The sequence below is a fragment of the Sapajus apella genome, unplaced genomic scaffold, assembly GCF_009761245.1.
Source record: "Sapajus apella isolate SASKATOON/1434 unplaced genomic scaffold, GSC_monkey_1.0 scaffold29, whole genome shotgun sequence".
Classification (NCBI taxonomy): Eukaryota; Metazoa; Chordata; class Mammalia; order Primates; family Cebidae; genus Sapajus; species Sapajus apella.
The window spans coordinates 10,166,648-10,179,758 of NW_022436969.1; the positions used below are offsets into that span (position 1 = coordinate 10,166,648).

General features: G+C 37.2%; 1 protein-coding gene across 8 annotated transcripts in view; it reads left to right on the forward strand.

The window, feature by feature from the left end:
- ESCO1 (establishment of sister chromatid cohesion N-acetyltransferase 1) overlaps positions 1 to 13,111 on the forward strand; it is a 75,477-nt gene that overhangs the window by 53,845 nt on the left and 8,521 nt on the right. For 7 of the 8 annotated variants that reach the window (XM_032293231.1, XM_032293232.1, XM_032293234.1 and 4 more), the window contains 2 exons: positions 8,010 to 8,099; positions 11,617 to 11,760. In XM_032293231.1, coding sequence (XP_032149122.1) covers positions 8,010 to 8,099; positions 11,617 to 11,760 — 234 coding nt within the window. Of the gene's footprint in view, positions 1 to 7,320; positions 7,445 to 8,009; positions 8,100 to 11,616; positions 11,761 to 13,111 lie in introns of those variants that run through there. The other variant, XR_004273437.1, reaches the window with a different exon arrangement.

Consider the following 13,111-nt stretch of genomic DNA (forward strand, 5'->3'; position numbering starts at 1 on the left):
AGATGTGGTTTCCTTTTTTTTTCCTTTTTTTTTTTTTTTTTTTTTTTGAGATGAGATTTCATCATGTTGGTCAACTGGTCTCGAACTCCTGACCTCAGGTAATCCACCTGCCTCGGCCTCCCAAAGTGCCAGGATTATAGGCGTGAGCTACTGTGCCCAGCCAAGATGTGGTTTCCTAGTGAGCCACTTACTCATTTGTATAACCATAGCAAATTAACTCTTTAGGTTTTTTTTTTTTTTCATCTGTAAGCAATAACAGTAATATCTTATGTGATAATTTTTTCTAGGCTTATTTATTTCTTAAACATTTATTAGCTGTTAACCTTGTTCTTAAAAATTATTATTAAAATGATCTTTTATGTAAGTTTACAGATCAGCGTGAGGGATGATGGATAAACATTTAAATAGTATGAAAAATGCTACAGTAGTAATTTAGGATATACAGGATACTATATAGAGCATAGAGCAAGGACATCTAACAGAAATTGGAAGTCAGGTTAACACTTAATAAATTCAGAAAGGATAAGTAGATGTCCCTTGAGCTCAGAAGGGTATAAAGCAAAGGCATATCAGGCCAAGGAAGCAAAGGTCAGGCAAATGTAAGTATTTTATTATAACTTGTGATTGTGTTGTGTTGGAAAAGCTGCAAGAGATAAGACTGAAAGAGGTAGGTGGGGGGGACCAGATTGTGAATGACCTTGTAAGGCATGAAGGCACTGAAGATTTAAAAACCTAAACCAGCTGGGCACGGTGGCTCACACCTTTAATCTCAGTGCTTTGGGAAGCCAGGGCGGGAGGATCACTTGAGCTCAGGAGTTCCAGACCAGCCTGGGTGAAACTGTCTCTACAAAAAATAGAAAAATCACTTGGGCATTGGGGTGCATGCCTATGGCCCCAGCTACTTGGATAGCTTGAGCTTAGAATAGGTTGAGCTTAGGAGTTTGAGGCTGCAGTGAGCCATGATTGTACCCTTGCACTCCAGTGTGGGCGGCAGAGCGAGACCCTGTTTCAGAACAAAAACCAAAATCTACTAAACCGACTAAAATGCTTTGTTGCTGTAATAATCGGAACTGTTATTTATTGAGTGCATATTATTGTGCTAGGCCTTGTGGTCAACATTTGGTAGTGTTTTCTCATTTAGCTTCTCAGTAGTTTTCTGTTGTTTTTGTTTGTTTTGGTAGAGGCAGTGTTTCGCCATGCTGCTCAGGCTGGTCTGAACTCCTGGGCTCAAGTGATCCTCCCTCCTCTAACTCTCAAAATGTGGATTATAGGTGTGAGCCACTGCCCCAGGCCTGTAGTTGTTTTTATAGCCATTTTATACATGAGGAAACCCAAGTTTTAGAGAGGTTAAGTAATTTGCCCAGAGCAGTACAGCTAGTAATTAGTAGAGTTTGCATTTGAGTCTTAGGTTTTCTGATTTTTGAAGTCCTCTTTACCACTGTGCTATACTGCCAAGATCAGTGGTTTGCATACATATACATGGTAGGTGGTCAATACATATTTATTGAATTGAGAAAATTTTTCCATGTATATGTCACTTTCAAACTAGTAGTAATATCTAATACTTTTCAACACTTTGAAGTTCAATAAGGCCCTATGGATTAGGCACACATCTTTATCAGTATTTTTTTTTTTTTAATTGAGATGGAGTTTCGCTTTTGTTGCCCAGGCTGGAGTGCAATGGCGTGATCTCGGCTCACTGCAACCTCTGTCTCCTGGGTTCAAGTGATTCTCCTGCCTCAGCCACCCAAGTAGCTAGAACTACAGATGTGCACCACCATGCACAGCTAATTTTTGTATTTTTAGTAGAGACGAGGTTTCGCCATGTTGGCCAGGCTGGTCTTGAACTCCTGACCTCAGGTGATCCACCCACCTCGGCCCCCCAAAGTGCTGGGATTACAGGCATGCGCCACCAAACCCAGCCTATCAGTATTGTTAATACAGTGTTATTTTTACTAAGAAGTGTCCAAAACATGTTTTTAAAACGAACTGCTTAGAATAGTTAAGTATATTAACATTTTCACTATTCTGTTTTATTAAAGTAGAAAAATGTAGGAAGGACACATTAGCTGAATTTAAATACAGTTAACTGACTCATCACTTAGATATCCCCTATTTATATTTTGGCCACTTTAAAAATAGGCATAAATATTTATATTTAAACTCTGAATAAAGTATGTATTTCAAGAGTTTATTTGTCTTATGCAGTTTTTCATGCTCTGGGATATTGTGAAATAGAGCTTGTGATTGAATTTTGAGTTAATTTAAATTTACTTTCCTTCCTGAAGACTTATAATTTAAGAAATAGATGGTGTTTAAAACAAATCTTTTTGGCTAGGCACGGTGGCTCATGCCTGTAATCTCAGCACTTTGGGAGGCCTAGGCAGGTGGATCACAAGGTCCAAAGTTCGAAACCAGCCTTGCCAACATGGTGAAATCCTGTCTACTAAAAATACAAAAAATTAGCTGGGCATGGTGGTGGGCACATGTAATCCCAGCTACTCGGGAGGCTGAGGCAGGAGAATCACTTGAACCCAGGAGGTGGAGGTTGCAGTGAGCCGAGAGCCATTGCACTCCAGCGTGGGTGACAGAGGGAGACTCCGTCTTGAGAGAAAATAATATATATATATATATATATATATGTCAACTTAACTTTTTTTTTTTTTTTGACATGGAGTATTGCTCTGTTGCCCAGGCTGGAGTGCAGTGGAGCGATCTCGGTTCACTGCAACCTCTGCCTCCCGGGTTCAAGCAATCCTCTTGCCTCAGCCCACCTGGTAGCTGGGATTACAGGCATGTGCCACCATGCCCAGCCAATTTTTATATTTTTAGTGGACATGGGGATTTTCCATGTTGGCCAGGCTGGTCTCAAACTCCTGACCTCAGGTGATCCACCCTCATTGGCCTCCTAAAGTGCAAGAATTACAGGCATGAGCCACCGTGCCCATCCTCAGCTTAACTTCTTAAATTGCTATTGAAATATCTATTTTTCACATTCTTGTAGTAATTTTTTTGAGATGGTATCTTGCTCTGTCACCTGGGCTAGAGTGCAGTGGCATGATCTCGGCTCACTATAACCTTTGCCGCCTGGGTTCAGGGGATTCTCCTGCCTCAGCCTCCTAAGTAGCTGGGATTACAGGCACCCGCCACCATGCCTAGCTAATTTTTGTATATTTAGTAGAGATGGGATTTTGCCATGTTGGTCAGGCTGGTCTCAAATTCTTGACTGCAGGTAATCTTCCCACCTTGGCCTCCCAAAGTGCTGGGATTACAGGCATGAGCCACCGTGCCTGGCCAGTAATTATTTTTAAGTAAAATTTTTATTGACTTATAACATGTAAAGAAAGTACACAGGCCTAGGCATGGTGGCTCACACCTATAATCCTGATACTTAAGGAGACTAAGATGGGAGGATGGCTTGAGCCTAAGACTTTGAGACCAGCCTTGGCAACATAGCCAGGCCCCATCTCAACAACAATGACAACAAAAACAAAAATGAAAAGAAAGTACAGCGAGTACATAGCTTAATAATGTGTATTTTCACAAAGTGAACACACCCATATAAGGAGTAGCAACATTACTGGCACCTCCAAAGCTCCTTTGTGCTCCTATTACAGTCACTACTTTACCACACTTCAGGTCTGGCTACTCCTGTTACAGTTACTACTTTACTGCACCTTGGTTCTAGCTGCAATGCTGACTAGATTAGTTTTGAATTTATTTTTTTACTTCTAAATAAATGATACAGCCGGGTGTGGTGGCTCATGCATGTAATCCTAGCACTTTGGGAGGCCAAGGCAGGTGGATCATGAGGTCACGAGTTTGAGACCAGCCAGAGCAACATGGAGAAACCATGTCTCCACTAAAAATATAAAAAGTAGCTGGGCAGGGTAGCACACACCTGTAATCCCAGCTACTCAGGAGGCTGAGGCAGGAGAATCACTTGAACCTGGGAGGCGGAGGTTGTGGTGAGCTAAGATCATGCCATTGCACTCCAGCCTGGGTGACAGAGTGGAACTCCGTCCACCCCCCCATCAAAAAAAAAAAAAAAAAAAGATACTTTAACAAACCTTGGGCCACTGGTACAGTTTTGACAGTAGGCAATTTGAATTTTCCAAAATAAGTTTAATACAGCATACACATAAACACACACATAGTAATGAACCCCACCTGTCACCCACCTTCAACAATTATCCATTCATGGATAATTATCTTCATCTAACCTTCCCAGTTATTTTGAAATAAACTCAGGTATCATGTTATTTTAGTCAATATTTCTAAATATGTATTTCTTTGTTTCTTTTTTGTTTTTTTGAGATGGAGTTTTGCTTTTGTTGCCCAAGCTGGAGTGCAATTGCGTGATCTCGGCTCACTGCAACCTCCACCTCCTGGGTTCAAGCGATTCTCCTGCCTCAGCCCCCTGAGTAGCCAGGATTACAAGCGCATACCACCATGCCTGGCTAATTTTGTTGGTTGGTTTGTTTGTATTTTTAGTAAAGATGGAGTTTCACCATGTTAGCCAGGCTGGTCTTGAACTCCTGACCTCAGGTGATCCACCCGCCTTGGCTTCCCAAAGTGCTGGGATTATAGGCATGAGCCACTGCACCTGGCCTCTAAATATGTATTTCTTAAAGATGAAGATGACTCCTTTTTTAAATATAAAAGAGCTTTAAGAAATATAATTACACCTTCAAGAAATAAATTCTTGAAATCAAGTTTTCCATCAGAGTTCAAAGCATCCCAAATAGTTCATGATTTCCTATGTTGTTTATTTGTTTGAATTAGAGTTTATATATTACATTGGATGGTATGTCCCTTTAGTAGCTTTTAATCTCGAGGTTCTCCCTGGGTCTCTTTTTTTCCTTGTAATATTTGTTTATTTTTTAAAAAGCTGGCTATTGGTTTTATTTTTTCAAATGTATATTACCATTCAACCTTTTATGAAATTGTGATTAATATGAACTTTTAAAATTGGGGTATTACTGATACAATTAAATCTACAGATCTTAAGTGTTTGGTTTAAATTTTGACTGCTGTATACATCCGTATATCTACCACTCAGTGTATTTTGTTTCCAGTTGTAATCCTTTTTTTGATTGGAAAAGAGGAAAAATCCCTTCCGTTCTTTAGACTGTACAGTTTAGAGTAACTACAATAGCAAGGAGAAAAGAATAATAATTTCTTGTTATTACAAATACAAATTAGGAATATAAATTTTTCTGCTTTTCATGAAGTAGCCAAATGGATGAAGTAAGAAAAAATGGGTTTTAGAAAATACTACTTGTTAGCAGAGGGTAATGTGTAGTGTATTAGTGCTGAAACATGTTAGAGCTAAAGGTGAGAAGTGTAAGTGCACTGCATTGGAATTTATATCTTTGCAAAAACGTTGTGACTATTTGGTTATTTGCCTAAATTGCACGCACTCTTTCCTGCACCCTGCTCCTCCTCTGCCTTAATTTTAAGCGTTGGATGGACTTTATCGCCTCGAAGTTTCTCTGAAGTAAGGAGGGTCATGTGGTTATTAGGACTAGCAAAGAGTTAACTGTAGTTGAGGCCTAGATATGTCTTGAGTATGTTATTTGAACAAATATTAACTAACTTGGTTCTTTCATCTTTACTTTTCTATAATTTGAATTGATTGCTGTATTTAACCTTGGGAACATTTATTGATTGGCTTTTGTTAGATTAGTGCATTGATCTTAGTTTGATTCTAGTAAGAAGGGAGAATGGAAGTTACTAAGAGTTACTGAGTGGCTACTTGTTGAGCACTCGTCTTAAATAAAGCACCCTCTTACCTACCAAGTGATAGAGGTGATGATAGCCTTTTTTTAAGAATACTTAGATCAGGAAACAAAATCAGAGTTCCAGTGATTTGCCTAAGGCATGCATCTAATAACTACCAAGAACAAGGATCTAAACCCTGAACTTTTATTCTAGAATTACTTAACAGTTTTCACTAAAATGTGCTTTCAAAGCTTGGTATGGTGGTGCACACTTGTAGTACCAGCTACTTAGGAGGCTGAGGCAAGAGAATTGCTTGAGTCCAGGAGTTCGAAGCTGCTATGAGCTGTGATCTTGCCACTGCACTCTACCTGGGTGACAGAGTGAGACTTTGTCTCAAATAAGTAAATTAATAAGATTTGGTGTTTTCATGAACATTAGAAACCTAAGCAATACTAAATCTGCCTCTGCAGTCTTTGCTGCGTAGATTTAAAGGCCTTTTATTTACTACATGAAAAACCAATACTATTTAAAACACAAAAACATATGAGATTCAATTATGATAAAAATTTCAGGATGAACATGCAAATCTGAAGTTGTTTCAAGAGAAAGTTTCGTACTTAAAAAATTAATAAAGCAAAAATAATTTGTCTAATATCTATAATGCAATATGACATGAAACCAGTATTACTGTTTTTAGAGGCATTTAATAGGAACATAGTTTATGGAACTGTCTTTTAGGTGATTCAGTTCAGGAAGAATGGTTTTCTTATAACTTGAAGTTACTTAAATTTCTAGGGTTTTTTTTTATATTTTAAAGTGAAAATCTCTATTTTCATTTTATTAAAAATAGGTTCATAAATATAAAAACATTTTCAAAAAGTAACATTACTAATAGAAATTTATTTTTGAAGAGTTGATACCTTGTAAGTCTTCTAAAAATTGTTTACCTATATTCAGATCTGTGTATGATTCAGATTTAGTTTCTTTTTTAAAACCTTATTTACATTGAAGGACTGCAGATTTAGTTTCTTATATGAAAAAAGGACTTCTGTGATTATTATTTCTGCTCCTTTTCAAATATTAAGAACATTTTAACAATCATAATTTTACTCATCTGAATTTAACTTTTCTATTGGGTACTCTATTTTGTAAACAGATTTTAGATTTTAAATATTTAAATTTAAATTGTTACATATCCCAAGCTTATTAACTAGAATTTTTGTCCCCAACTATGATCTTGCTATTCTCCCCACTCCAAAAAATTCTTGATTGTTTAAGAAAACGAATCTGCTTTCATACTTGCCATAGTATATTTTTTAAAAAATCTAGTTGCCATTTTCTTGGTTTCATTGAGCTTTTCTGTTCTTAGAAGAAACATCAGAAAAAGTATGGTGGTTTTCTCTACTGGAAGTGTAAATTGCTTCTGGAAAGGCCTTTTTATATAAAGTTGGTTGGGTTAAGACAACTGGAACAACTAGTTAAGCTCATTCCTTCTGTACTTATTTTGAACTTCAAAGCTCCTAGTTTTAACCTCTGGTTCAGTCCCATCTTAATAGATTTAAGTGGCTTTTGTTTTGTTTTGTTTTTTTCATGCAGGTTCTGCTCATTAATCACCACGAGTGTGGATCTGAAGAAGAGTTTATTACCTCTCTTTTTTTGAGTATGTTTAACTTCAGATACACACAACGTAGCCTCTCCTTCCCTATTAGATTCTTAGAAGGTAGTTATATTTTTTTATAGTCTCCTTCTTGTGGCTTTGGTAGTTGTGATCAATAAGCATAAAACTATTCCTTTCATACTGGGCTACTGCATGCAAATCAGTTCATTTAAAACCTCCTGGAGGTCTTTGGCATGCCAGACATAAAACTTTGAGTGTTTGTTTGTGGAGGTAACCATGTTCCAATGAAATATAAGAGTTTAAATCTTTTATCAAGAATTTGGGAGAATTATAGTTTCTGGGAATTAGTGACTTTAAGGGGCTTGCTTTTGGTGTGTGGCTTTCAAAATTAATTTAAAATGGGAAATGATAAATTAGAAATACTCATGTGGTATTAGATATATCTTTGAATGACTAGTAGAGAGAAATTAGGTTGCCTTGTACCTAGTGTATGCTTAACAAAATAGCTGATTTATGCTTTGTTAAGCATTAATGAGCATTTATGTTTGATATTTGCAATTTTTAGACAAATTGGTATACTTTTTCTCTTGTACATGGATATGATGAATAAAATTCATTCTTTAAAATACATATATATATGTGTGTGTATATATATATATATATCTAGGGCTGGAAGAAAGAAAGAATTCTGGCTGAATACCCTGATGGCAGGATAATTATGGTTCTTCCTGAAGACCCAAAGTATGCCCTGAAAAAGGTAAATTTCCAGTGAAACTTCATGTAGAGTGGATAATACATTTTGCAATTAATTTTAGAGGATAACATGTTGCCGTCATAGTACATTTAAACACCTATGCTGAAAACAAGAAATAAGCATTTAAAGAATATAACCCAGTTCAAAGATTATGTTAAACTTTGTAGTGTGTCTAATATATGAACTCTAAATGAATTTATTACTGTCCAGTATTATTACTAAATTGTCCTGTATTATTAGTAGTTAATAATTTGAGTGCTAAAATAGACATGCTTCTGTTAATAATGCCAAGTAAATGATTTCACCATCAGAAATAAAAGCTGAATTATATAATTCGGAAAATTAATAAAATGTCAGGTTTCATTCTAAGGGAAAATTTCTAAATGAAAGCTTATTGCAGAAGAATATTGCTAAGTAGATCATAGTAAACCTATGAATTCATGAAATTAAACATGAATTAATCTTATATTTTTAAGAGATAAGGATATATTCGTTTATAAATATAATGCAGAAAACTTAAAAGTTTATCTTATCTAGTGTGAGGCAGGTGTTAGTCTAACTTAGAGTTCCATACTTCAAGTATTCAGCATTTATTGTGTTGAGAAATGAACCAGAGAGATAATGAAGCCTGGAACCATTTTATTACGTAAGTTATTTTAAAAATCAGGAACCATAAGATAAACTTATTTTTTAAAAAGTTAAATATGTTCATTACACTTTCAAATAGTAGACTCAGTATGTTTTTCTTCAACCTCTGGATGCTTTTTCAGAAGAAATACCTCATAATGTAAGCGATGAGTTCAATCGTTTATTTGAAAAACTTTAATAATTACACTAGAGTGTGTCCAAAATATCTGGAAACACAAGGAAAGTAGTTTATTTATTATACTTTATTTATGTTAACAATTGGACTTCTTTAAACTTAAGAATACTTCACCTGAAACGATAGTTGAAGGAAAATACTTTGCGCCTATTGTTTGAAAATTTAGCTAATAGTCTATTTAAAATATGTAAGTTTATCTTGTGGTTCTTTATTCTGTTTATCTGGATGGACAATCTTAGATACCCAAGTAAGCTTTCATATTTCCACTGCCTAACAGAATAGACAGTAGTATCTACAGTGACATGTAACATGCCCAACCTGTCTTATTTTTGAAACATTGATTCTTGCACAATAAATTCTTGTTGAATTAAGGTTGGATCAGTGATTAACCACAAGTTGACCCATGAACAATATAGTGGTTATGGGTGCCGGCTTCTCCTGGAGTTAAAAATCCAACTATAACTTTTTTTTTTTTAAGAGACAAGGTCTCACCATGTTGTCCAGGCTGGTCTCAAACTCCTGGCCTCAAGGGATCCTCCTGCCTCAGCCTCCCACAGTGCTGGGATTATAGGCGTGAGCAACCCTGCCCAGCCCACGTACAACTTTTGATTCCCCCAAAACTTAACTACTAATACTCTACTGTTGACTGGTAACCTTATTGGTAACATAAATAATTGATCAAACCCATACTTAAACTAGTATCTACATATATTCTGTGAGTTCATGACATACCTAACCTTTTCTTGATTTTTTTTTTTTTTTTTTATATTTATGGGCTACATAGTTCATCTGCTAGTTTTTTCATATTGTCGCAATTCTCCAAAAATTTTTCCAATATATTTATTGAAAAATTCCCCACATATAAGTGGACCACACAGTTCAAACTTTTGTTGTTCAAGGGTCAACTTAAATAAAAATTAAATTATGGAATTTTTGGAATTCCAGCCATTCACATTTGGAAATGCACAGTGGGAGCTTTTGCTGTACTGCCATATGTAGCAGCCAGACTTTTCTTACTAAGAACCCTCAGTAGATGCTAATTTCCTCATTTTAGTTTATCAGAACAAAATCTTAGTAACCCATAATAGGTGAAAAAATAAAATCTAGAGAATTGTGAATCACTTGTCTTTAGGAAATGAATCAAGAGTTGTAGGATGCTCTCTCAGGATTAGGAAGACTTGAGTTTTCATCACTGAGTAAGGAATTTGCTGAATGTTATTCTGCGTGCCAGAGGTATGAATGTTTAACCCTCTGAAGGATTATTTGCATTTTAAACTTAATAACATAAGTGAATGCTATTGGACTCTATTTTTAGTTGTTTTGTTGTTGTTGTTTTTAAAGAGAATCCCACTCTGTCACCCAGGCTAGAGAGCAGTGGTGAGATTATAGTGCACTGTAGCCTCAAACTCTTGAGCCCAAGTGACCCTTCTACCTCAGCCTCCTGAGTAGCTGGGGCGAATGGCCAGTGCCAACACTTCTGGCTAATAAAAGAATTTTGTAAAGATGGGTTTTGCTGTGTTGTCCATGCTGTCCTTGAACTCCTCTAGCCTCAGCCTCCCAAAGTGCTGGGATCATAGGCGTCAGCCACTGCTCTCTGACTTTTGTTTCCAATGTCTTTTAACTGGATAGGAGACTAATATTTGAGTACCTACAGAGGTCTTTTGATTGCCTGCAAACAGTTTGAGCTTATCATGTTTGACTTTTGTCAGTTAGGAGCTAAACTGCAAGAAGCATGGTTTGATGACATAGTAACATTTTGGGTTCACATCTCTGCTCCTTGATTTTCTAGATGTCTAATAACTGATATGGGAAAGTTGTTTAACCTTTGAGTTTTATTTCTTCCATATGTAAAGTGAGGAACCATAAACCTTCAAGAAATGTGGATTTAAATGAAATGATATTTATAAAGTACTTTGAATAATGTCTGGCCTATAAGTGATTGATAGGAAGTAAACATGAGTTTCTTTTCTCTATACTCACTTCCATTTTACTGATGAGAGTAGTAATTAAGGGTTGGGAAGAAAAGTGGCTTGCCTGGCAAGAGTCCAGTGAAGTTCTCTCCAATTCACAAATTAGATGCTTCTAATTGGAAGCCTTATTGTTCCTAATAATCTATTGTAGGAGCTCTCACCTCATCCCTCTTCTTTTCTAGATTGTTGGGTTTGGCATCAACCTCCAGTTCTTCCTTCATTTTGCAAAGTGTTCCGTAGGGAATAAAAAACAGTTATTGATCAGTATAGTCATTCAAAAGAACATTTTTTTTTCTACTTGGAGACGGAGTCTCGCTCTGTCGCCCAGGCTGGAATGCATGGGTATGGGTAGGTTACCATAATCTTAAGTAATCTCGGCTCACTGCAACCTCTGCCTTGTGGGTTCAAGTGATTTTGCTGTCTCAGCCTCCTGAGTAGCTGGGATTACAGGTGCATGCCACCACGCCTGGCTAATTTTTTTGTGTTTTAGTAGAAACAGGGTTTCACCATGTTGCCCAGGCTGGTTGTGAACTCCTGAGCTCAGGCAGTCCACCCACCTTGGCCTCCCAAAGTATTAAGATTACAGGTGTGAGCTACCATGCCCAGCCCAAAAGAACTCTTTAGAGGATGCCCTGCTTGGAATAAGGTCGACCTACTGAACTGAAATAGTATGTTTTTACATGTATATAATATTTTCATTTAAAAATTATTGTTCTTTATTTGGCAGGTTGACGAGATTAGAGAGATGGTTGATAATGATTTAGGTTTTCAACAGGCTCCATTAATGTGCTATTCCAGAACTAAAACACTTCTCTTCATTTCTAATGACAAAAAAGTAGTTGGCTGCCTAATTGCGGAACATATCCAGTGGGTAAGTGATTTCTAAAGAGTGTTCTTAAGTAATTTGGTGTTTAATGAGTTTATAGTGTAATCTCGAGTAACATAATCCTGATAAATTTGTCTCCGTTTTATGCAAGGAAGAGTAGTTTTTTTGAGATGGTATTTTACTTTTCTTGCCCAGACGAGTGCAATGGTGTGATCTCAGCTCACCACAACCTCTGCCTCCCGGGGTCAAGTGATTCTCCTGCCTTAGCCTCCCGAGTAGCTGGGATTATAGGCATATGCCACCATGCCTGGCTAATTTTGCATTTTTAGTAGAAATGGGGTTTCATCATGTTGGCCAGGCTTCTCTTGAATTCCTGACTTCAGGTGATCTGCCCATCTCGACCTCTCAAAGTGCTGGGATTACAGGTGTGAGCCACTGCGTCTGGCCTTAAGGAAGAGTTTTAATGCAAGAATTCCCATGTGTGAGCCTTTACCAAAATGGAATGGTTATGCATGGGAATTAGTTTCTCAAGAATTCTAAAAATTCTGTAGAATCAGAATACCATCAGGCCGGGCACAGTGGCTTACACCTGTAATCCCAGCACTTTGGGAGGCCGAAGTGGGCGGATCATGAGGTCAGGAGTTTGAGACAAGCCTGGCCAACATGGTGAAACCCCGTCTCTACTAAAAATACAAAAATTAGCTGGGTGTGGTGATATGTGCCTATAATCCCAGCTACTCAGGAGGCTGAGGCAGAGGAATTGCTTGAACCCGGGAGGTAGAGACTGTAGTGAACTGAGATCGTGCCACTGCACTCTAGCCTGGACAACAGAGCAAGATTCTGTCTCAAAAAATAGGAAAGGAAAAGAAAAGAAAGGCCTACACTTGGAATAGGTTACAGCTTCTTTTGTTGAACTCCATATGAGTAGTTGTCTTGTGTGTAGGAGCCAATTTGTACAAAAAGCAAACAATGGAATCATATATGTTTACATTATGAGTGTTAGTAGAAACTGAGACCATCCTAAGAGAACAGAAACTTCTGGACTCTCTAATAATGCTCACTTTGAGGCAGACTGGAATTCTGTCTTTTTTCAGCTAAGTTCTTGCTCATGAATTCAGTGTACATTGTGTGTGACCACTGTTCAGATGGTGTCTTTTAGCATATTAACTCATGCCAAATGTTGCAACAATTTTTTGATTTTTTGTGTGAGTGAAAAATTAGACCTTGGCAATGACCTTGAGCAGTAGGATATAAATAACTTGCGTATGCTTAGCATTTCAATAATGGAATGCTAGGCATAAGTGGGTTAATAGCTGTTTGCGCAAATGTATGCATCATCATAAAATTTTCTAATACGCCGGGTAGGGTGGCTCATGCCTATAATCCTAGCACTTTG